This window comes from Eleutherodactylus coqui, chromosome 6, assembly GCF_035609145.1.
Source record: "Eleutherodactylus coqui strain aEleCoq1 chromosome 6, aEleCoq1.hap1, whole genome shotgun sequence".
NCBI lineage: Eukaryota > Metazoa > Chordata > Amphibia > Anura > Eleutherodactylidae > Eleutherodactylus > Eleutherodactylus coqui.
The window spans coordinates 83,323,101-83,347,944 of record NC_089842.1 but is presented as its reverse complement, the minus strand read 5'-3'; the positions used below and the strand labels follow the sequence as shown (position 1 = coordinate 83,347,944).

The 24,844-nt window shown below is 48.9% G+C and overlaps 2 protein-coding genes across 2 annotated transcripts in view; both read left to right on the top strand.

Annotated features, from left to right (window-relative positions):
* The first annotated feature begins 224 nt into the window (after positions 1-224).
* Positions 225-24,844, top strand: part of LOC136631374 (formyl peptide receptor 2-like) — a 239,019-nt gene continuing 214,399 nt past the window's right edge. The window contains exon 1 of the mRNA XM_066605646.1: positions 225-268. The gene's annotated coding sequence lies outside the window, so the exon portion shown is untranslated. The remainder of the gene's footprint in view (positions 269-24,844) is intronic.
* LOC136633630 (formyl peptide receptor 2-like) lies at positions 10,039-10,992 on the top strand. The gene has a single exon (XM_066609388.1). It carries the CDS (start codon positions 10,039-10,041, stop codon positions 10,990-10,992), a length of 954 nt encoding a protein of 317 aa, XP_066465485.1.

The following is a 24,844-nucleotide window of genomic DNA, read 5'->3' as shown; positions in this document are numbered from 1 at the left end:
AAAGGTGGCCCAACACTGTACTGAAAAAATGTGAATAATATTGAATTTCATCAACTTCCATCTGTGTCCCAATACTTTTGTCATCATAATGTAGATAGTATACACAGTGTACAGTGGAGCTAAATGTACAATGACACCATCTTCTACTGTTGTGATAATTAAAGTAATCTTTGTTTTTTATTAATTGTTCTTTTAGGTTAACAATAAGAATGGATACTACTGATTTAAGCCTGAATTTACCTGCCGTAACTCTGGATTACAACTATAAGTATGTTTATATTCCTCAGTCTTTATTAACCAAAGTAAAAAAGAAATCAAAATTAATCAAAATAATGCAAGGCTTTATTTACATCTACATTGGCGGCTCCGTTGTAAATTCCATCAATATGGATAGTATACATAGAATCTCAACATGTCGGATCACATTATAAGCTGGGGTCCTTCATGCAATGGATAAGCTACTGCAACATGGTTTGCCTATAATCACGACACAAGTGTGAACACAGCCTGAGGGCTCTTTCTCACGAGCGCATATCGGCCAGCGTTTTCACGGTCAGCCGATATAAGCTATCATCTGGGGCATAGAAGCTTGTGAATGGGTGCACAAATCTAATGTTTGTGCACCCGTTCACACGGCATGGGCCCTGGCGCATATGTGCCGAGGTCACCATGCCGTCGCTCCTTTCCCCTCCCTCCCCCACGCAGGCTCACCTGTGCTCTCCTCCCAGCTGGTTCTTTGCAATGGGAGGGGGCGAGGACGAAGCTAAGCGCCGTCCTGTCCCGCCTCCTCCCATTGATGGCTTCGGACAATGGGCGGGGAATGTATCAGATCACAGAGTATATCAGCTGGCCATGAAAACGGCCGTCCGATGTACTCTCATGGAAAAGAGCCCTCACATAGACCTTCTCACTGCATTTGAAAGCAATTCTCTGGTCCTGAAACAAAGATGGATGCACAAGTTCTTTGATGATCTGATGGACACTGTGCATGACTACATGCTGCTTTGATTGGCCAATGCTGCAATTACACAATTAATTGAATCATCATTTCTCCTGTGGTGGCACTTCAGGAAATTGAATTTAGTAGCACAAATGAAGCTAACATATGTAATAGGACATAGTTAAAAGTTATAACATTCTTTGTATTTCAAATTCTATATACTTTCCAGCAGACGGTTTGTTAAAAGAGCAGTATCAGTGTAGTCTACCCAATAAAGGCATATTGGCAACATAAATCTGTCAACTTGTTATGGCCGTCAGTACTTTTCTTCACCTCCCCTTCTATCTATTACCACCATTGGCATCCTCCTAGTCTTCTATGTGGCAGATGCCACTCTGTGCTCCTGATAGTTTCCTCTGCTAGTAGGGCATGCGTACATGCTCGGCTCACTTCCTAAAAGGCCAGTGCACGTATCCAGCTTTACTATCTCCAGCCTAATCAGTTGTTTCCCTGATTAAATAATTATTATTTAAAGCATCCTCCCACACTGAAAGGTACTTGAGTCAAGAGGTTCCCAGTGATCCAAGTTAAGCTGTTCTAGTATGTGCTTGATTCTTCGTTTACCTTCTGTGTGTGTACCGAGTTTTCCTGAACTCTTCTTGTCCTGACCTTAGCCTTGTTCTTGACTGTGATTTGCCTGATTGCCACCAGTCCTGACCTTTTTCCTGTTGTACTGACTACACCCTTACCTGTCCCTTTAGTACCAAAATTCCATGACTTCTAGCCTGCCAGTCAGCTGTCAGTGTACTGAAACTACTCCTGGGGAAACAACATGGAGGTTTCCTGCAGAATAAGCTAGATCCCTCCAAAAAGGAGTTAAAGAGTATAGAACAGGGACCTCTTAGAGCAGCCCTTAGGAGCAGCCCAAGCCAAAACAGCAAATGACACATCTGGTCTATGCCTGCTGCACTGAACTACTGTGCCACAATGTACCAGTGTAGATAAAGTATATTACGCTGGACTCATGGCTGGAAGTTCACACGAATTGTTCAGTCTTCAGCCAATTTACCAAGCTCTCTGCTATCAGGAATATTAGATCTGCATGGGTTTCTTTGCAGTTATGTATGTTTCTGTCACTGACATCACAGATCTTGAAAATGATAAGCAATGATAAGCAATAGAGATGAGCGAGCACCAAAATGCTCGGGTGCTCGTTATTCGGGACGAACTTTTCGCGATGCTCGAGGGTTCGTTTCGAGTAACGAACCCCATTGAAGTCAATGGGCGACCCGAGCATTTTTGTATTTCGCCGATGCTCGCTAAGGTTTCCTTGTGTGAAAATCTGGGCAATTCAAGAAAGTGATGGGAACGACACAGCAACGGATAGGGCAGGTCGAGGGGCTACATGTTGGGCTGCATCTCAAGTTCACAGGTCCCACTATTAAGCCACAGTAGCGGCAAGAGTGGCCCCCCCCCCCCTCCCAAAAACTTTTACTTCTGAAAAGCCCTCATTAGCATGGCATACCTTAGCTAAGCACCACACTACCTCCAACAAAGCACAATCACTGCCTGCATGACACTCCACTGCCACTTCTCCTGGGTTACATGTTGCCCAACCCCCCCCCCCTCCCCCCCACAGCGCACACCAAAGTGTCCCTGCGCAGCCTTCAGCTGCCCTCATGCCACACCACCCTCATGTCTATTTAGAATTGCGTCTGCCATGACGAGGAACCGCAGGCACACACTGCAGAGGGTTGGCACGGCTAGGCAGCGACCCTTTTTAAAGCCCTCATTAGCAATGCATACCTTAGCTAAGCACCACACTACCTCCAACAAAGCACAATCACTGCCTACATGACACTCCGCTGCCACTTCTCCTGGGTTACATGCTGCCAAATTCCCCCCCCCACGACCCAGTGTCCACAGCGCACACCAAACAGTCCCTGCCCAGCCTTCAGCTGCCCTCATGCCACGCCACCCTCATGTCTATTTATAAGTGCGTCTGCCACAGGAAAAGCAGGCACACACTGCAGAGGGTTGGCATGGCTAGGCAGCGACCCTCTTTAAAAGGGGCGGGGCGATAGCCCACAATGCTGTACAGAAGCAATGAGAAATAGAATCCTGTGCCACCGCCATCAGGAGCTGCACATGTGGGCATAGCAATGGGGAACCTATGTGCCACACACTATTCATTCTGTCAAGGTGTCTGCATGCCCCAGTCAGACCGCGTTTTTTAATTCATAGACACAGGCAGGTACAACTCCCTATTGTGAAGTCCCTGTCGACCCACAGCATGGGTGGCTCCCTGGAACCCACCGGCGGTACATAAAAATATCCCATTGCATTGCCCACCACAGCTGAGGTAGTAATGTCGTGCTTAATGCAGGTGGGCTTGGGCCCACACTGCATGCCCCAGTCAGACTGGGGTTCTTTACAAGTGGAAACAGATGCATTTATAATTCCCTGTGGACCCACAGCATGAGTGGGTACCAGGAAGCCACCGGCGGTACATAGAAATATCCCATTGCATTGCCCAACACAGCTGAGGTAGTAATGTCGTGCTTAATGCAGGTGGGCTTCGGCCCACACTGCATGCCCCAGTCAGACTGGGGTTCTTTACAAGTGGACACATGTAGTAAAAACTCTGTGTGCACCTACAGCATGGGTGGCTCCCTGGAACCCACCGGCGGTACATAGAAATATCCCATTGCATTGCCCAACACAGCTGAGGTAGTAATGTCGTGCTTAATGCAGGTGGGCTTCGGCCCACACTGCATGCCCCAGTCAGACTGGGGTTCTTTACAAGTGGAAACAGATGCATTTATAATTCCCTGTGGACCCACAGCATGGGTGGGTGCCAGGAAGCCACCGGCGGTACATAGGAATATCCCATTGCATTGCCCAACACAGCTGAGGTAGTAATGTCGTGCTTAATGCAGGTGGGCTTCGGCCCACACTGCATGCCCCAGTCAGACTGGGGTTCTTTACAAGTGGACACATGTAGTAAAAACTCCGTGTGCACCTACAGCATGGGTGGCTCCCTGGAACCCACCGGCGGTACATAGAAATATCCCATTGCATTGCCCAACACAGCTGAGGTAGTAATGTCGTGCTTAATGCAGGTGGGCTAAAAATTTATTTGATTACACTGTAGGCGAGGGCGCACAAAAATTGCTGTATCAACAGTACTAATGTACCTGAAAAAAATTGGCCATGGCCAACCAAGAGGGCAGGTGAAACCCATTAATCGCTTTGGTTAATGTAATGTGGCTTAAGTGGTAACTAGGCCTGGAGGCAGCCCAGTTTAACGAAAAATTGGTTCAAGTTAAAGTTCCAACGCTTTTCAGAGCATTGAAACATCTAAAAATTGTTTAAAAAAATTATGAGTGAGCCTTGTGGCCCTAAGAAAAATTGCCCGTTCAGCGTGATTACGTGAGGTTTCAGGAGGAGGAGCAGGAGGAGGAGGAGGAGTAATATTAGACACAGATTGATGAAGCAGAAATGTCCCCGTTTTGGATGGTGAGAGAGAACGTAGCTTCCATCCGCGGGTGCAGCCTACGTATTGCTTACGTATCGCTGCTGTCCGCTGGTGGAGAAGAGAAGTCTGGGGAAATCCAGGCTTTGTTCATCTTGATGAGTGTAAGCCTGTCGGCACTGTCGGTTGACAGGCGGGTACGCTTATCTGTGATGATTCCCCCAGCCGCACTAAACACCCTCTCCGACAAGACGCTAGCCGCAGGACAAGCAAGCACCTCCAGGGCATACAGCGCGAGTTCAGGCCACGTGTCCAGCTTCGACACCCAGTAGTTGTAGGGGGCAGAGGCGTCACCGAGGATGCTCGTGCGATCGGCTACGTACTCCCTCACCATCCTTTTACAGTGCTCCCGCCGACTCAGCCTTGACTGGGGAGCGGTGACACAGTCTTGCTGGGGAGCCATAAAGCTGGCCAGGCCCTTAAAGACTGTTGCACTGTCTGGGCTGTACATGCTGCTCGATCTACGCACCTCCCCTGCTACATGGCCCTCGGAACTGCGCCTTCTGCCACTAGTGCTGTCAGATGGGAATTTTACCATCAGCTTGTCCGCCAGGGTCCTGTGGTATAGCAACACTCTCGAACCCCTTTCCTCTTCGGGAATGAGACTGGGAAGGTTCTCCTTATAGCGTAGGTCGAGCAGTGTGTACACCCAGTAATCCGTAGTGGCCAGAATGCGTTGAATGCGAGGGTCACGAGAAAGGCATCCTAACATGAAGTCAGCCATGTGTGCCAGGGTACCTGTACGCAACACATGGCTGTCCGCACTAGGAAGATCACTTTCAGGATCCTCCTCCTCCTCCTCCTCCTCCTCAGGCCATACACGCTGAAATGATGACAGGCAACCAGCATGGGTACCGTCAGCAGTGGGCCAAGCTGTCTCTTCCCCCTCCTCCTCATCCTCCTCATCCTCCTCCTGAACGCGCTGAGATATAGACAGGAGGGTGCTCTGACTATCCAGCGACATACTGTCTTCCCCCGGCTCTGTTTCCGAGCGCAAAGCGGCTGCCTTTATGGTTTGCAGGGAACTTCTCAAGATGCATAGCAGAGGAATGGTGACGCTAATGATTGCAGCATCGCCGCTCACCACCTGGGTAGACTGATCAAAGTTTCGAAGGACCTGGCAGATGTCTGCCAACCAGGCCCACTCTTCTGAAAAGAATTGAGGAGGCTGACTCCTACTGCGCCGCCCATGTTGGAGTTGGTATTCCACTATAGCTCTACGCTGCTCATAGAGCCTAGCCAACATGTGGAGCGTAGAGTTCCACCGTGTGGGCACGTCACACAGCAGTCGATGCACTGGCAGATTAAAGCGATGCTGCAGGGTGTGCAGGGTGGCAGCGTCCGTGTGGGACTTGCGGAAATGTGCGCAGAGCCGGCGCACCTTTACGAGCAGGTCTGACAAGCGTGGGTAGCTTTTCAGAAAGCGCTGAACCACCAAATTAAAGACGTGGGCCAGGCATGGCACGTGCGTGAGGCTGCCGAGCTGCAGAGCCGCCACCAGGTTACGGCCGTTGTCACACACGACCATGCCCGGTTGGAGGCTCAGCGGTGCAAGCCAACGGTCGGTCTGCTCTGTCAGACCCTGCAGCAGTTCGTGGGCCGTGTGCCTCCTATCTCCTAAGCTGAGTAGTTTCAGCACGGCCTGCTGACGCTTGCCCACCGCTGTGCTGCCACGCCGCGCGACACCGACTGCTGGCAACGTCCTGCTGCTGCTGACACATCTAGATTGCGAGACAGAGGTTGAGGAGGAGGAGGAGGGTGGTTTAGTGGACGAGGCATACACCGCCGCAGATACCACCACCGAGCTGGGGCCCGCAATTCTGGGGGTGGGTAGGACGTGAGCGGTCCCAGGCTCTGACTCTGTCCCAGCCTCCACTAAATTCACCCAATGTGCCGTCAGGGAGATATAGTGGCCCTGCCCGCCTGTGCTTGTCCACGTGTCCGTTGTTAAGTGGACCTTGCCACTAACCGCATTGGTGAGGGCGCGTACAATGTTGCGGGAGACGTGGTCGTGCAGGGCTTGGACGGCACATCGGGAAAAGTAGTGGCGACTGGGAACTGAGTAGCGCGGGGCCGCCGCCGCCATCATAGCTTTGAAGGACTCCGTTTCCACCACCCTATACCGCAGCATCTCAAGGCTGATAAATTTGGCTATGTGGACGGTTAACGATTGAGCGTGCGGGTGCGTGGCGGCGTACTTGCGCTTGCGCTCCAACACTTGCGCTAGCGACGGCTGGACTGTGCGGTGCGAGACATTGCTGGATGGGGCCGAGGACAGCGGAGGTTAGGGTGTGGGTGCAGGCCATGAGACGGTTGTGCCTGTGTCCTGAGAGGGAGGTTGTATCTCAGTGGCAGGTTGGAGCACAGGGGGAGAGGCAGCGGTGCAAACCGGAGGCGGTGAACGGCCTTTGTCCCACCTTGTGGGGTGCTTGGCCATCATATGTCTGCGCATGCTGGTGGTGGTGAGGCTGTTGGTGGTGGCTCCCCGGCTGATCTTGGCGCGACAAAGGTTGCACACCACTGTTCGTCGGTCGTCAGGCGTCTCTGTGAAAAACTGCCAGACCTTAGAGCACCTCGGCCTCTGCAGGGTGGCATGGCGCGAGGGTGTGCTTTGGGAAACACTTGGTGGATTATTCGGTCTGGCCCTGCCTCTACCCCTGGCCACCGCACTGCCTCTTGCAACCTGCCCTGCTGATGCCCTTGCCTCCCCCTCTGAAGACCTGTCCTGAGTAGGCGTTGCACACCAGGTGGGGTCAGTCACCTCATCGTCCTGCTGCTCTTCCTCCGAATCCTCTGTGCGCTGCTCCCTTGGACTTACTGCCCTTACTACAACCTCACTGCAAGACAACTGTGTCTCATCGTCATCGTCCTCCTCACCCACAGAAACTTCTTGAGACAGTTGGCGTAAGTCCCCAGCCTCTTCCGAATGGTTGGGCATCAGTGACGATAAACTCCTCTGGTGGGAGAGGAACCGCTGCTGCCCAATCTAAGCAGGGGCCCGAGAACAGTTCCTGGGAGTGTTCCCGCTCCTGAGCAGGTGTCATTGGAGTGGAGTGAGGAGGCTGGGAGGAAGGAGGAGCAGCAGACAGAGGATTCGGATTTGCAGCACTGGACGGCGCAGAACTGTGGGTGGATGATAGCTTGCTCGAAGCACTTTCTGCCATCCAGGACAGGACCTGCTCACACTGCTCATTTTCTAATAAAGGTCTCCCGCGTGGACCCATTAATTGGGCGATGAATGTGGGGACGCCAGAAACGTGCCTCTCTCCTAATCGCGCAGCAGTCGGCTGCGACACACCTGGATCAGGAGCTCGGCCTGTGCCCACACCCTCACTTGGCCCTCCGCGTCCTCGGCCGCGTCCACGTCCTCTAGGCCTACCCCTACCCCTCAGCATGCTGTATTATCAGTGATTTGATTTCCCAGGCAGGAAATAAATTGGCGCAAGCCTGCAGGCCAAATATAATGTTTTCGCTTTTTTGCAAACGGAAGATCCCACTGCGTGTATTCAATGAACAAGAAGTTTAATATCTGTGGTGTAGCCCTCAAAAAGTGTCACACAAGTATAGTGTAGCAGAGTTATTAACTCTAGCAGAGCAGGTATTTGCCAGTCAGGATACACAATGGCGCTAGGCTGCAGTAAAGCGTAGCTGGTTGCGTCAGATTTTTGTACGTTGTACACGCAGACCTTAGGACTGACACAGGCAGGCCAAATATATTTTTTTTCCTTTTTAGCTTAGGGAAGACCCCACTGCGTATATTCAATGAACAAGAAGTTTAATATCTGTGGTGTGGCCCTCAAAAATTGTCACACAAGTATAGTGTAGCAGAGTTATTAACTCTAGCAGAGCAGGTATTTGCCAGTCAGGATACACAATGGCGCTAGGCTGCAGTAAAGCGTAGCTGGTTGCGTCAGATTTTTGTACGTTGTACACGCAGCACACACGTACACGCAGACCTTAGGACTGACACAGGCAGGCCAAATATAATTTTTTTCCTTTTTAGCAAAGGGAAGACCCCACTGCGTGTATTCAATGAATAATAAATGTCTTCTGGCCCTGCCTACACAATTCTATCCCTGTAGTATTAATGCCGGGTGCAATGCTCTGCACAGCCGGTTTTGAGAAAAAAAAAAAAATATGCAACACTGCTAACAGCAGCCTGGACAGTACTGCACACGGATAGAAGTGGCCCTAGAACGGACCGTTGGGGTTCTTGAAGCTCACACTAACTCCTAACACTCTCCCTGCCTAACCCCCACTTCTGTCCCTATTGCTGGGCGCAATGCTCTGCAGATCCAATTTTGGACAAAAAAAAAAAAAAATACTGTGCTAACACAGTACTGCACACTATTAGATATGGCCCTGAGAAGGGCCGTTGGGGTTCTTGAAGCCTACACTGACTCCTAACGCTCTCCCTACAGCAGCACCAGCACGATAGTACTTTCCCTCAGCTAAGTCACAAGGCATGTGTGGCGAGCCGCGGGAGGGGCCGACTTTTATACTCGGGTGACATCTGATCGCCCCAGCCACTCACAGCAGGGGGGTGGTATAGGGCTTGAACGTCACAGGGGGAAGTTGTAATGCCTTCCCTGTCTTTCAATTGGCCAGAAAAGCGCGCTAACGTCTCAGAGAGGAAACTGAAAGTAACCGGAACACCGCGTGGTACTCGTTACGAGTAACGAGCATCCCGAACACCCTAATATTCGCACGAATATCAAGCTCGGACGAGTACGTTTGCTCATCTCTAATAAGCAACCTTTTACTGCAATGGCAGTAAAAGGTTGCAAATTTTGATGCATTCATGATCTGCCTAAAAATGTATATTTTTTATTTCTACACAATTCTTTCTTTCTAAGGCCTCGGTCACACGGGCGATTTTCCGTGCGACCTGCGCCTGCGATCTGCGATCTTAGAGAACCATTGCTTTGCAATGGTATCAGACACATGAGCGCTTTTTATGCGCTCGTCCGATAAATTATAGAACAGAAATCGCGGATCGCACCTATCTGCGATCTGCGATTCCTGTTCTCTTCTCTATATGCGCTCAATGGGGCCGGCGGCAGCAGCGCCGACCCCATTGAGAACATATAGTAGACAAATCATACTCCTCTGCCACAGCTGTAACAGCTGTGGCAGAGAAGAATGATGTTTGCCCATTGAATTCAATGGAGCCGGCAATACAGGCCCGTTTCTAATGAAACGCAGCTAGGAGCAGTTTTTTCGGGTGATTTTTCGGCCCCGGTCACGCGATTTGCGGATTCGCATCCGTCATGCGATCCGCAAATCGCGGGAAAAAAACGCCCGTGTGACTAAGGCCTAATAGAGTTGGTGCATCTTTCTCCATCTCACTGCTGCTAAAGACTGGCATCAGGTCTTTAGTAAATCTTGACATAGTATATGAAGAAAATGGCAGATTTTTCAAGCACGACAGTACTTGACCTAGAGGTAACATAACTGCAAACAGGAAGTGCAGCTCAGTTTGACCCCATAAACATAAATATGCCTAACTCTTGCCTTATCATGTCTTTTAAGGTCATCTTACAAAGACTACGAGACACGTACTATGCCCAATTTTATCGATTTTAGTGATTACGACATTATACAGAAGATATCAATTCCTTTATACAGCATTGTTTTTGTTCTTGGGACTATTGGTAATGGATTAGTCATCTGGATTGCCGGATTCAGGATGAAGAAGACAATCAGTGCCATGTGGTTCCTTAATCTGGCCATTGCAGACTTCCTATGCTGTGCATCTCTTCCTCTGAGAATAGTAGAACGGTTTTATATTTTGGCATATGTGGAACTTATTTGTTACCTACTGAGCATTTTTCTGTTTGGTATAAACATGAATGCCAGTGTTCTTCTCTTGACAGCCATGAGTATTGACCGCTGTATATCGGTCCTGTGGCCATTTTGGGCAAAAATTCATAGGACCAGTAAACTAGTGAAAATCACTGTGGCAATAATTTGGGTATTCAGTTTACTTTTTACTGGTTTACTGTGTTACTTATATGGATTCCATTTTAATGATGTAAGTGAATGGTGTTCTTTCTATGGCTATAAATACGATCCTCATGGGATGAAACAGATCTTTCAACTGCTCAGGTTATCTATAATGTTTGCCATCCCTTTTCTTGTCATCTTGATCAGTTATGTTACTATTTTTCTCAAACTTAGACAAAGGAGGAGACCCCAGAGATCACAGAGACCCTACAGGATCATCACCGCTGTTATATTGTGTTACTTTATCTGCTGGTTTCCTTTTTACATCTGGCCACTAACACCCCAGTATAAATTAGCTAACACTCATCTCGATATAATAAATTATATTATCATCAACCTGGCTTGCCTTAACAGTTGCATCAATCCCATCATTTATGTTTTTATCGGCCAAGATTTTAAACATGGCTTCTTAAGATCTATCCCCTTCAGGCTTGAAAAAGCGTTAAGTGAACAACCTAATGACCTATGCAGAGAACCAGAAGATTTCAACCAAGATTGCACTACTGTTTAAATCAGCAGCAATTATCCTGCTGTATCATCATCTCCTGTCTTCTAGCTTGTTAATGGGGAAGTTACTGTGCAATTGTCCCACAACTGTTCCATTAAAGTGGGTCAGCTTGCCACACTGTTGCAACCCAACCTTATTTGAGGAACAGTTCTTCTTTAGCTAGCCTCTTCTTAAATATTCCTTGCTTCTGCAGTGAGCTGCTCGTTATATCGCATACTGTATGCATTTAAAATCCAGTTTTTCTTGTTTGCTTCTTGCACCTTGTTGCTAGTCTAGCCTGGTGATTCCTTTTATGGATCTAGTTTTTTTGTTTGTATCTAGCTTTATTTCTTGTCAGTATGGTTTACTCCTTTGGTTTTCTACTCACATCTTAGCTTTTAGTTAAGTATTATAGAGGAAATGAGCAGCACTCTTGAAGATTTTCAAATAGTTTGTTAGCTTTATTTCATAACATGAAGTTCAGTTTTATTTCATCATATTGCAGAATTATAGAGTATTAGTTCTATACTTAAAGGGGTTGTCCCGCGCCGAAACGGGTTTTTTTTTTTTTCAACCCCCCCCCCCGTTCGGCGCGAGACAACCCCGATGCAGGGAGGTAAAGAAAGCTCACCGGAGCGCTTACCTGAATCCCCGCGCTCCGGTGACTTCTCTACTCACCGCTGAAGATGGCCTCTTCCTCCGTGGACCGCAGCTCTTCTGTGCGGTCCACTGCCGATTCCAGCCTCCTGATTGGCTGGAATCGGCACGTGACGGGGCGGAGCTACACGGAGCTACACGGAGCCCCATAGAAGACTGCAGAAGACCCGGACTGCGCAAGCGCGGCTAATTTGGCCATCGGAGGGCGAAAATTAGTCGGCACCATGGAGACGAGGACGCCAGCAACGGAACAGGTAAGTATAAAACTTTTTATAACTTCTGCATGGCTCATAATTAATGCACAATGTACATTACAAAGTGCATTATTATGGCCATGCAGAAGTGTACAGACCCACTTGCTGCCTCGGGACAACCCCTTTAAACACTATAATTAATGCATAGGTCGTTAGAATAGCTTTTGGACTAGCAGGTACTGGACGTTTCAGTCAAAAGACCTTCCTCGGTGCTATATCTATAACGCAAGGAGTGTGAGTATGTTATACTGTATAATTAAAACCAATCATAAAGTATTCTTGAATTTCAAAATCTCAATACAGTATTATAACGGATAAGAGAAAAATCAAGTAGAATAAGATTTAGTGCCAAAACCAAGAAAAGAAAAAAAAAAAAGTAACTCTAATATAATAAATAGAGATGAACGAGCACCAAAATGCTCGGGTGCTCGTTGCTCGAGTCGAACTTTCCGCGATGCTCAAGGGTTCGTTTCGAGTAACGAACCCCATTGAAGTCAATGGGCGACTCGAGCATTTTTGTATATCGCCGATGCTCTCTAAGGTTTTCATTGGTGAAAATCTGCAAAACCCAAGAAAGTGATGGAAACGACACAGAAACGGATAGGGCAGGCGAGGGGCAACATGCTGGGCTGCATTTCAGGTTCCCAGGTCCCACTATTCAGCCACAATAGCGGCAAGAGTGCCCACCCCCCCTAACAATTCTTACTTCGGACAAACCCTCATTAGTAAGCCACACCTTAGCTAAGCACCACACTACCTCCAACAAAGCACAAGCACTGCCTGCGGGACACACCCCTGCCTCTTCTCCTGGGTTATATGCTGCCCATCCCCCCCGCACGACCCAGTGTCCACAGCGCACACCAAAGTGTCCCTGCGCAGCCTTCAGCTGCCCTCATGCCACACGCTGGCCTCACAGCCACACCACCCTCATGTCTATTTATAAGTGCGTCTGCCATAAGGAGGAACCAGAGGCACACACTGCAGAGGGTTGGCAGGGCCAGGCAGCCACCCTCTTTAAAAGGGGTGGGGCGATAGCCCACAATGCTGTACAGAAGCAATGAGACATCCAATCCTGTGCCACTTCCGTCAGGAGCTGCAAACGTGGGCATAGCAATGGGGAATCCATGTGCCACACAGTATTCATTCTGTCAAGGTGTCGCATAGCTCAATCCACACTGCAAGGGGAAAGCCGTCAGCGCTCTGCCCTCTACCCAAGTCAGTCAGTGTCTTTGTGCCAGAGAGCTCAAACACCGCAATGGGAACTAAGTTTGCACCAACAGCATAGGTGGGTCCTAGGAAACCCAAAACATGAACAAAAAATTGATCTGAGTGGCCAAACATGGCAGACTTGCACCACGCCCACAACATAGGCCTCAGCCCACAGCTTCAGCAATCCTAGGCAGGAAGCGAACTTTCACTGCACCCAGGACATAGACCTCTGCATAAACCCTCAGCAATCGCCGGCCTACAGCGGACTCCTATGCTAGCGTAGCTTTGCACGTCTCATTAGCGCTGTATTGCTCCTGTAGTTTGTCCCAATGCAGTGACCCCGGATAGTAGAGCTAACGTCAGATTAAATACAGGTGGGCTTCGGCCCACACTGCATGCCCCAGTCTGACCGGGGTTTTTTATAAATAGTCACAGGCAGGTACAACTCCGCAATGGGAATTCCGTGTGCACCCACAGCATGGGTGGCTCCCTGGAACCCACCGGTGGTACATTAATATATCCCATTGCAGTGCCCTGGACAGCAGAGCTAACGTCAGATTAAATGCAGGTGGGCTTCGGCCCACACTGCATGCCCCAGTCAGACTGGGGTTTTTTATAAGTAGACACAGGCAGGTACAACTCCTTATTGTGAAGTCCGTGTGGACCGACAGCATGGGAGGGTCCCAGGAAGCCACCGGCGGTACATAAATAAATCCCATTGCATTGCCCAGCACAGCTGAGGTAACGTCAGATTAAATGCAGGTGGGCTTCGGCCCACACTGCATGCCCCAACCTGACCGGGGTTTTTAGTTCATAGACACAGGCAGGTACAAATCCCCTATGTGAAGTCCCTCTGGACCCACAGCATGGGTGGCTCCCTGGAACCCACCGGCGGTACATAAATATATCTCATTGCAGTGCCCAGCACAGCTGAGGTAACGTCAGATTAGATGCAGGTGGGCTTCGGCCCACACTGCATGCCCCAGTCAGACTGGGGTTCTTTATAAGTAGACACATGCAGTTACAACTCCGTGTGGACCGACAGCATGGGTGGGTCCCAGGAAGCCACCGGCAGTAACGTAGAAGCAGTATGCTCAAAGCAGCAGAAAAACATTTCCCTGGCAGCAGTGTAGGGAGAGCAAAGTATTTGTAACATTTCAGTAGTAGCAGTATAGTCAGACCCCAGTAACATTAAGGTAGAAGCAGTATGGGCAGAGCCCACTATTAGTTACATTTCTGTTATAGCAGTATAGACCTGCCCCAGTAACATTTCCGTTAAAGCATTATGGGCAGAGCCCAGTATTAGTAAAATTACAGTAGTAACAGTATACACCAACCAACATTTCAGGAGCAGAAGTATCGGCAGACCGAAGTAACATTTCTGTTGCTGAAGTATAGTCAGACCCCTGTAGCATTACTGTGGCAGAAGTATAGGTAGGCAGAACAGAGTTACATTTCTGTAGCAAAAGTGTAGGCCAACCCCAGCCACAGTGGTGTACCATGAGTGCAGGCGAAGCCCATAAAAATTACTTGGATTACATTGTAGGCGAGGGCCCGAAAAATTGTTGTACCGACAGTACAAATGTACCCCAGAAAAATTGCCCATGCCCAACCCAGAGGGCAGGTGAAACCCATTAATCGCTTAGCGTACTGTGGCTTAATTTTTAACTAGGCCTGGAGGCAGCCCAGTCTAAAAAACAATTGGTTCAGGTGGAAGTTTCAATGCTTTAATGAGAATTAAAACAGATAAATATTATTTAGAAAAGTTATATGAACCTTTTGGCCCACAGAAAAATTGCCCATTCGCGGTGATTACGAGAGGTTTCAGGAGGAGGAGGAGGACGAATACCATACACAGATTTACAAAGTTCTTTAGGTAGCGCTGCTGTCCGCTGGTGGAGAAGAGAAGTCTGGGGAAATCCAGGCTTTGTTCATCTTTATGAGTGTAAGCCTGTCGGCACTGTCAGTTGACAGGCAGGTACGATTGTCCGTGATGATTCCCCCAGCTGCACTAAACACCCTCTCTGACAAGACGCTAGCCGCAGGGCACACCAACACCTCCAGGGCATACAGCGCGAGTTCAGGCCACGTGTCCAGCTTTGACACCCAGTAGTTGTACGGAGCAGAGGCATCACGGAGGACGGTGGTACGATCGGCTGCGTACTCCCTCACCATCTTCTTACAGTGCTCCCTCCGACTCAGCCTTCACTGGGGAGGTGTGAGACAGTCTTGCTGGGGAGCCATAAAGCTGGCAAAGTCCTTGGAGAGTGTTCCCCTGCCTGTGCTGAACATGCTGCCTGATCTCCGCGCCTCCCCTTCTACGTGGCCCTCGGAACTGCGCCTTCTGCCACTAGCGCTGTCAGATGGGAAGTTTACTATCAGTTTGTCCACCAGGGCCCTGTGGTATTGCATCACTCTCAAACCCCTTTCCTCTTCGGGAATGAGAGTGGAAAGGTTCTCCTTATACCCTGGGTCAAGCAATGTGTACACGCAGTAATCCGTAGTGGCCAGAGTGCGTCTAACACGAGGGTCACGAGAAAGGCATGCTAACATAAAGGCAGCCATGTGTGCCAGGGTACCTGTACGCAACATATGGCTGTCCTCACTAGAAAGATCACTTTGAGTATCCTCCTCCTCCTCCTCAGGCCATACACGCTGAATGGATGAGAGGCAAGCTGCATGGGAACCCTCTGCAGTGGGCCCAGCTGTCTCTTCCTCCTCAGGTTCCTTCCCCGCCTCCTCCTTCACGCGCTGAGATATAGACATGAGGGTGCTCTGACTATCCAGCGACATACTGTCTTCCCCCGCCTCCGTTTCCGCCCGCAAAGCATCAGCCTTCATGCTTTGCAGGGAACTTCTCAACAGGCATAGCAGGGGAATGGTGACGCTAATGATTGCAGCATCGCCGCTCACCATCAGGGTGGACTCCTCAAAGTTTCCAAGGACCTGGCAGATATCTGCCATCCAGGCCCACTCCTCTGTAAAGAATTGAGGAGGCTGACTCCCACTTCGCCGCCCATGTTGGAGTTGGTATTCCACTATAGCTCTACGCTGCTCATACAGCCGGGACAACATGTGAAGCGTAGAGTTCCACCGTGTGGGCACGTCGCAAAGCAGTCGGTGCACTGGCAGATTAAACCGATGTTGCAGGGTGCGCAGGGTGGCAGCGTCCGTGTTGGACTTGCGGAAATGTGCGCTGACCCGGCGCACCTTGCCGAGGAGTTCTGACAAGTGTGGGTAGCCTTTCAGAAACCGCTGAACCACCAAATTAAAGACGTGGGCTAGGCATGGCACGTGCGTGAGGCTGCCGAGCTGCAGAGCTGCCACAAGGTTACGGCCGTTGTCACACACGACCATGCCCGGTTGGAGGCTCAGTGTCGAAAGCCAGTGGTTGGTCTGCTCTGTCAGACCGTGCAACAGTTCGTGGGCCATGTGCCTCTTCTCTCCTAAGCTGAGTAGTTTCAGCACGGCCTGCTGACGCTTGCCCACCGCTGTGCTGCCGCGCCGTGCTACACCGACTGCTGGCAACGTGCTGCTGGTGACAAGTCTTGTTTGCGAGGTAGAGGTTGCGTTGGAGGAGGAGGAGGAAGGTTTAGTGGAGGTGGCATACACCGCCGGAGATACCAGCACCGATCTGGGGCCCGCAATTCTGGGGGTGGGTAGTACATGAGCAGTCCCAGGCTCTGACTCGGTCCCAGCCTCCACTAAATTCACCCAATGTGCCGTCAGGGAGATATACTGGCCCTGCCCGCCTGTGCTTGTCCACGTGTCCGTTGTAAAGTGGACCTTGGCAGTAACCGAGTTTGTGAGGGAGCGTACGATGTTGCGTGAGATGTAGTCGTGCAGGGCTGGGACGGCACACCGTGAAAAATAGTGGCGACTGGGGACAGAGTAGCGTGGGGCTGGCGCCGCCATCATGTTTTTGAATGCCTCAGTTTCCACCAGCCTGTAGGGGAGCATCTCCAGGCTGATCAATTTGGCTATGTGGACATTTAAAGCTTGAGCGTGCGGGTGCGTGGCGGCGTATTTGCGCTTTCGCTCCAACGATTCTCTTAGCAACAGCTGGACACTGCGTTGAGAGACATTGCTGGATGGGGCCGAGGACAGCGGAGGTGAGGGTGTGGATCCAGGCCAGGAGACGGTCGTGTCTGTGTCCTGAGAGGGGGGTTGGATCTCTGTGGCAGGTTGGGGCCCAGGGGGAGAGGCAGTGGTGCAAGCTGGAGGCGGTGAACGGCCTTCGTCCCACCTTGTGGGGTGCTTGGCCATCATATGCCTGCGCATGCTGGTGGTGGTGAGGCTGGTGGTGGTGGCTCCCTGGCTGATCTTGGCGTGACAAAGGTTGCACACCACTGTTCGTCGGTCGTCCGGCGTCTCCGTGAAAAACTGCCACACCTTAGAGAACCTCGGCCTCTGCATGGTGGCTTGGCGCGAGGGGGTGCTTTGGGAAACAGCTGGTGGATTATTCGCTCGTGCCCTGCCTCTACCCCAGGCCACCCCACTGCCTCTTCCAACCTGTCTTGCAGCTGCAATTGCCTCCCCCTCTGAAAACCGGTCCTCAGTTGGCTTATCACACCAGGTGGGGTCAGTCACCTCATCGTCCAGCGGCTCTTCCTCCGAATCCTCTGTGCGCTCCTCCCTCGGACTTGCTGCCCTTACTACTACCTCACTGATAGACAACTGTGTCTCATCGTCATCGTCCTCCTCACCCACTGAAAGCTCTTGAGACAGTTGCCGGAAGTCCCCAGCCTCATCCCCCGGACCCCGGGAACTTTCCAAAGGTTGGGCATCGGTCACGACAAACTCCTCCGGTGGGAGAGGAACCATTGCTGCCCAATCTGGGGAGGGACCCGAGAACAGTTCCTGGGAGTCTGCCTGCTTCTCAGAATGTGTCATTTTCATGGAGTGAGGAGGCTGGGAGGAAGGAGGAGCAGCAGCCAGAGGATTCAGAGTTGCAGCTGTGGACGGCGTAGAAGACTGGGTGGTCGATAGATTGCTGGATGCACTTTCTGCCATCCACGACAGGACCTGCTTACACTGCTCGGTTTTTAATAAAGGTCTACGACGTGGACCCAAAAATTGCGATATGAAGCTGGGGACCCCAAAAAACTGTCCTCTCTCCTACCCAAGAAGAGTGACTGCTGTAGGTAAAGTCCAGATCTACCATCTAGTGTCCAGCTGGTGTCTTTACAACTACAGATTTTTAAAATATATTCCTCTTATCTGTATAAAAAAAACATTAAAGGAGATTTAAGAATTTAAAGGAATCTTTTTTTATGACATTTCATTTAAATCAGGTTTGTACTTCAAGCATATTTAAAGAAACCTGTTTTTCTTTTCACATGATTATTTCATAAAAATTCCTGAAATATTCCAGTTTTCATATTAACCAGTGGATTTTCTGCAAATCACCTTCCAGCTTTGTTGTGTAAACTGTCTACAGAGTCAGCAGAGTCATCTTATTATCACCAGCATCCAATCAAGGTTTCATCAAAGCAAAATACTGTACATTTCTTTAAAGGGAACCTGTCACCAGCTTATAGGTAGCTAAGATGTTACCACAGTGTAAATTGGTAACGCTGAAACACAACGTACATGTTTTTAGGCGAATTGAGCGATTAGCCAAAACCCTCAAATCTTACTTTTGTTGCAGTGCACTCGATATGCAAATGTGTTGCCTCAAGTCAAAGAGACATCACCCTTCTAGCTCCGAGTCTGCACGTCACTTTGAAAACCTGGCCACTTTGTTCACTCACAGCGCCCCTTCTTCTGCCGACATCAGTGGTCCAGCGCTAAAATCTTGTGCATGCATCGCGTGCCTCTCATAGCTTATCTTCCAGCACATTAAGCGAAGTTCAGACCGCTTAGCTTCACCACTTCACTGCACATTCGACGGAGGATAAGTCAGGAGAGGGATGTGGTAGGTGCACTGGCGTACATATAGGGGGTGCTGGGGGTGCGGTTGCAAGCCGGCCCCTGAGCCCCTGGGGGCCCACGGGGCTTACTTTCCGACACTGACTGACTGCACTTACTTTCACTATGGTCTCTGCGCAGGCAGGCAGCCTCTCATGCACATCGGCGCTTCCTCCCAGGACCTCCGCTCAGACCCCTCCCCCATCTGGTTCTCCAGCACAGAGATCATCAGAGGGGAGGAGTCTGAGCGGAGGTCCTGGGAGGAAGCGCCGATGTAGGAGAGGCTGCCTGCCTGCGCAGAGACCATAGTGAAAGTAAGTGCAGTCAGTGAGAGGGAACGTCCTCGGTATGATTAAGAGGGGGGGAGGGGTGTTCTGTGTGTGATGGAGAGTGGGGGTGAGTGAGGGGTGTTCTGTGTGATGGGGAGTGGGGGTGAGTGAGGGGTGGTCTGTGTGTGATGGTGAGTGGGGGAAACGGGGGGGGGGGTGTTCTGTGTGATGGGGAGTGGGGGTGAGAGGGGGGTTCTGTGTGATGGGGAGTGGGGGTGAGTGAGGGGGCTTCTGTGTGTGATGGGGAGTGGGGGTGAGTGAGGGGTGTTCTGTGTGATGGGGAGTGGGGGGGACGAGGGGTGTTCTGTGTGATGGGGAGTGGGGGGGACGAGGGGTGTTCTGTGTGAGGGCAGTGGGGGTGAGTGAGGGGGGTTCTGTGTGATGAGGAGTGGGAGTGAGTGAGGGGGGTTCTGTGTGATGGAGAGTGGGGGTGAGAGAGGGGGGTTCTGGGTGATGGGGAGTGGGGGTGAGTGAGGGGGGTTCTGTGTGTGATGGGGAGTGGGGGTGAGTGAGGGGGGTTCTGTGTGATGGGGAGTGGGGGTGAGTGAGGGGGGTTCTGTGTGATGGGGAGTGGGGGTGAGTGAGGGGGGTTCTGCGAGCCGGCACCTGACTTCACTATTAGAGGTATGCTAGAACTGAGCCGCTGTATTGGTGACTAAGGGCTCAATGCCACAGCCGTAAGCCTACAACACTGTGGGGGACCACCAGCATCTCACACATTTCCCAGCCATGCACGCTGCCGGCAGGGACCACATATGGCTTTGTGTAGCACTGCACATGCACAGGGGGATTCTTTTTTTAAATCCCCACTCTGTTTAGAGTGACAATGCGTATGGAAACAATGTAATGTGTATGGGCAGCGTATCATACAAGTGTACAGGGCTCACGTTACGTGGTACGCAGAGAAAGAGAGCATGCTGGGATTACCACGTGTGCATAATACGTGGTGAAAACCTGCTCGTGGACATGAGCCCTAACATGTTATAAAAGTTAGCTCATGCTGTCTCCAATGTATGTGTGCCTGTATTATGTATGTGTATATATAATTATTTTTTTCTTTCTTGGGGAAGCAAAGCGTGCCTTGAGGCTTGTGTTCTGGATGTTTTAAAAATCTAAAACCCCTGATTACTAATGATCCATTGATGGGTCATTAAAAAAAAACAGTAATGTAGCTAAAAGTGATATACAAGGAGTAGCTGTGAAAAGGAGTGGTGGGTGGACGGGTCTGGAAGGGGGCCCCAAGCTAAACTTTTGCACCCGGGCCCATGAGCCTCTAGCTACGCCCCTGGGTAGGTGTACGAGATTTCAGCAGTGTGAGCTCTGACTTTGGCAGGATTCCGGGACGTGAGAGGTGAATGAAAAGGTTTTCAAAGTGAAAAAGTGAAACTAGCTCACCCACACTGGACACTATCCTGGAATTTAAGTAGCATGGTGCATGGAAGGAAGCCGCCTCAGACACAGATGGATTCATTTCCAAAATACAAGATTTCTTCCAGCACTCATATGAAGTTAAAAACAAAACTTTTATTACAGTATCCTTAAAAACATCCTCATAGAATGAGACAGAAAAAGGGAACAATTTACATGCTTTAAAGGGGTTGTCCCGTGAAACGCAAGTGGGGTTATACACTTCTGTATGGCCATATTTATGCACTTTGTAATATACATCGTGCATTAAATATGAGCCATACAGAAGTTATACACTTACCCCCTCTGGCGCTGGCGTCCCCGTCTCCATGGCGACGACTGAAGCCTTCTTCTTTGGTCGCCGCAACAGTCGGCGCTTGCGCAGATAAGAATCCTCTGCTGGCTGTGTCCGGGCTCACGAGCGGGGTCCTGGCTCCTCCCTCTTCTCCGCGGCATCGTAGCTCCGCCTCCATCACGTGGTGCCGATCAGCCAATGAGGTGGCTGTAATCGGCAGTGGAACGCAAGACTGGAGAAGAACATCCACGGTGCACCATGGGAGAAGACCCGCGGTGCACCTTGGGAAAGTACCGGCGGCCATCTTGAAAGAAGAATTTTTATAAGTTCACGAAGCGAGCTAATGGTGAGTAGAAACGCTCTTTAAAAACGCTTTCCACGGGTAGTGTAGTATGTTTGCTTTAGAAGGGGGACTGGGAAGAGAAAAAATTTACATTTCTGCCGCGGGACAACCCCTTTAAGTCTCACAAAACGGGCTCTTCCCCATATTGTTATTCCCAACCTCATGCTTCTGGCTAAAAATCAACCATTTCTACATATATGGTTAATAATAAATCACATTAAGGATGCACATGACCTCAAATCAACAGTGCCATATACTAGAACATCAATAAGTGTAAATGGCAACTGTCCAGAACCAATATCCAAAAGGCTTCTTTATTTCTTAATTTTGCCCCTTGTTAATCCTCTCAAGACCCAGAACCTTAAAGGGGTTGTCCCGCGCCGAAACGGGTTTTTTTTTTTTTTTTCAATAGCCCCCCCGTTCGGCGCGAAACAAACCCGATGCAGGGATAAAAAAAAAACAAAAACGGGTAGTACTTAGCGGAATCCCCGCGCTCCGGTGACTTCTTACTTACCTTGCGAAGATGGCCGCCGGGATCTTCACCCACGGTGGACCGCAGGTCTTCTGTGCGTTCCATTGCCGATTCCAGCCTCCTGATTGGCTGGAATCGGCACACGTGACGGGGCAGAGCTACGAGGAGCCGCTCTCCGGCACGAGCGCCCCATTCAACACAGAGAAGACCGGACTGCGCAAGCGCGTCTAATCGGGAGATTAGACGCTGAAAATTAGACGGCACCATGGAGACGGGGACGCCAGCAACGGAACAGGTAAGTGAATAACTTCTGTATGGCTCATAATTAATGCACAATGTACATTACAAAGTGCATTAATATGGCCATATAGAAGTGTATACCCCCACTTTGTTTCGTGGGACAACCCCTTTAAATGATATAGAAGTGCCCAAGTGCACAGATTGGAATTGTTGCTATATCACAGTAATTCTGCAGGTACTACATGAGAAGTATCATACATATACTCCGCTATAGTTTTTAGCAGCTGTATGGTTTATCCCCCACATTGTAATTTACATGAACAGCAACAACTTAAATATACTGCATGTGTATTGGAACTGTTAATAAAGTCGCCCGCATGGAAAGCACATCTAAGTGTATGGAAAACTCCTCCTATACCACAACATATAGATTGGCCAGGGTGGGCGACAAAGAGGAGCCCGTAGGACAGCTGTATACCTGGAGGTAAAAATCTCGATCAAACATGAAATAATTATTTTGTAGCAGAAAAGAAGTGACAGAGATAAGATATTCTTTTAATTCATTTGAAAAAGTGGTCTACTTGTTTAAGCAATGTGACAGAGCAGACAATGCCTTGTCATGGGGTATTGATGACTATAAGGGCGAGCACCCACTGGCGTTTGCGTTTTCCGCGGGGAAAAAACGCAGCGTTTTCGCCGCGTTTCCCGCGATTTTTCCGCGCGTTTTTCGCGGCGTTTTTCGCGGCATTTTCGCGGCTTTTCCATTAATTTCCATTGACTGTCATGGGTGCATTAGGAGAAAAATAGGGACACATATGCAACTGACAGTTCCTATGTTAAAAACGCAAACGCAACGCAAAAAAAACGCCAGTGGACAGGAACACATGTTATCTCTATGCCTGTGCAGGAAATACGCAAAACGCAAAACGCAGGTAAAAAAACGCCAGTGGGTGCTCGCCCTGACACTGAAATATCACAAGTAACCCACATAGGATTATGCTGCCATGTTATTGTCTGCAAAATGTTTAGAATTTCAAAGGCGTCACTAATAAATCCAGGTAGCTTCTTTACTATGGGTGGCAGAAAACTTTCCAACCACAAGGATAATCTGTCAAGGAGAGACCCAACACTTCAATGGACCTCAATGGAGGAGGGAACTGGGGCTTATGTAATTTTGGTATCCCGTGAAAAATGGGAACAGGTAAACACTGTGTATTACAATATTGGCTACCACCACAGGTTTCAACAAAATGTGATATAATACAGCAGATCAAACACCTCCTCCATATGGATAGGCTAGAAACAGAACAACAGGCAGAATCACAGGCCAAAAGATTCTTCCGACAATGGCGTCACTTCATAGAAACATTTCTCATTACCTCAGAAATAAGACCCCTTTAAAGATACTACCTGGTACCTCACCTTGGAAAATGCCAGCCAGCCAGGGAGGTTGAAACTAGATGGCTAAACTATAAGGAATTCCAAATAACTCAGGTTTCTATATTTTGAATATGGTCCATATATAAACGAGAGTGGAGAGTCCGAGGTCCAAAGATAAGTTTTAGGATGTTTGAGATAAATTTAAGACGTTATGTAAGGTATATGAATATATCCCGGTTTTGTTTTTTCATTTTCCTTCCTCTATTTCATGTCTTGTCATTTCATTTTAAATGTATGTTCTGACATTAAGTCACTGAAAGGAACCACTAATGGTAAAATGTAACTTTTATTATTAAAAATATATAAAATATGCGTAACTGAATGCTTGTTGTATTTTCTATGCAAACGACAAGTTGGGAGTATGTCAGTTATAAATGTATGATCAGTCACAAGCTTTTATGTATTGAGCCAATAAGAAATATAGCTTTAAAAGCTATGTTCTGACATTGGAATATAGGTAACTGGAAGCTCTAACCACTAGAATCTTACAGGTTTATGTACAAGCTCACGCAGTTTTCATATTGTAATGCCATGTACCATTATTTCTATTATTCTCATTGTTATCTTATAACTAAATGCCAATAAAAAGATGTTTTAAAAAAATAGAAACAAATGGATTTTCTACTAGAAGAAGATCCTTTGTTTCTCTGTTATAAAACCCATATTCAGTCTCGGCTCCAGTAGGACTTGAAGTTTAGTTTTAACTACAGGTGTGGGGTCTCCCCTTAAGCGCTGATATGTTGTGAAGCTGCAGTGTGTCCTGATCCAAAATAGCAATTGATCCACCCTTGTCTGCAGGACGGATAGCAATAAAGTTGTTGTCTTGTAAGTTGTAACTCTTTTGCCGACAAGTTATGGTGTTTATTGTCTTTAGCATTGAATAAATGCCATAATTCACATTCAGTATGATTTTGCAAATCCTCCATGACTGTATCCGATGTATAGTGTAAAAGGCTTTATTAGTCACTGAAATATCTTGTATGTGCCGTAATCCAATTAACCCTTAGATCCCTCATGGTTACCTGTTCCGAAAATGATAAAGTTGTAAAAATGTTAATCTCGAATTTACTAATATCCTTATATTAGAGATCAACATTTTTTACGTCCAAAAAATGTCTCTACAGTTAGCAAGTGCACAAACCTATTCACATCTAGTAGGGTGCGGTACAAATCAAAATCTCTATCTGGTATAAAGTTTAACCCTTTTTTGAGTAATTTAATTTGTGAATCGAACAGCATGCATGCAGATAAATTAACCATAGTTAAATGCTCCTCATCATTAGTCATTACATTCTATGGTGCCCCGTGTTGGTTTGATAT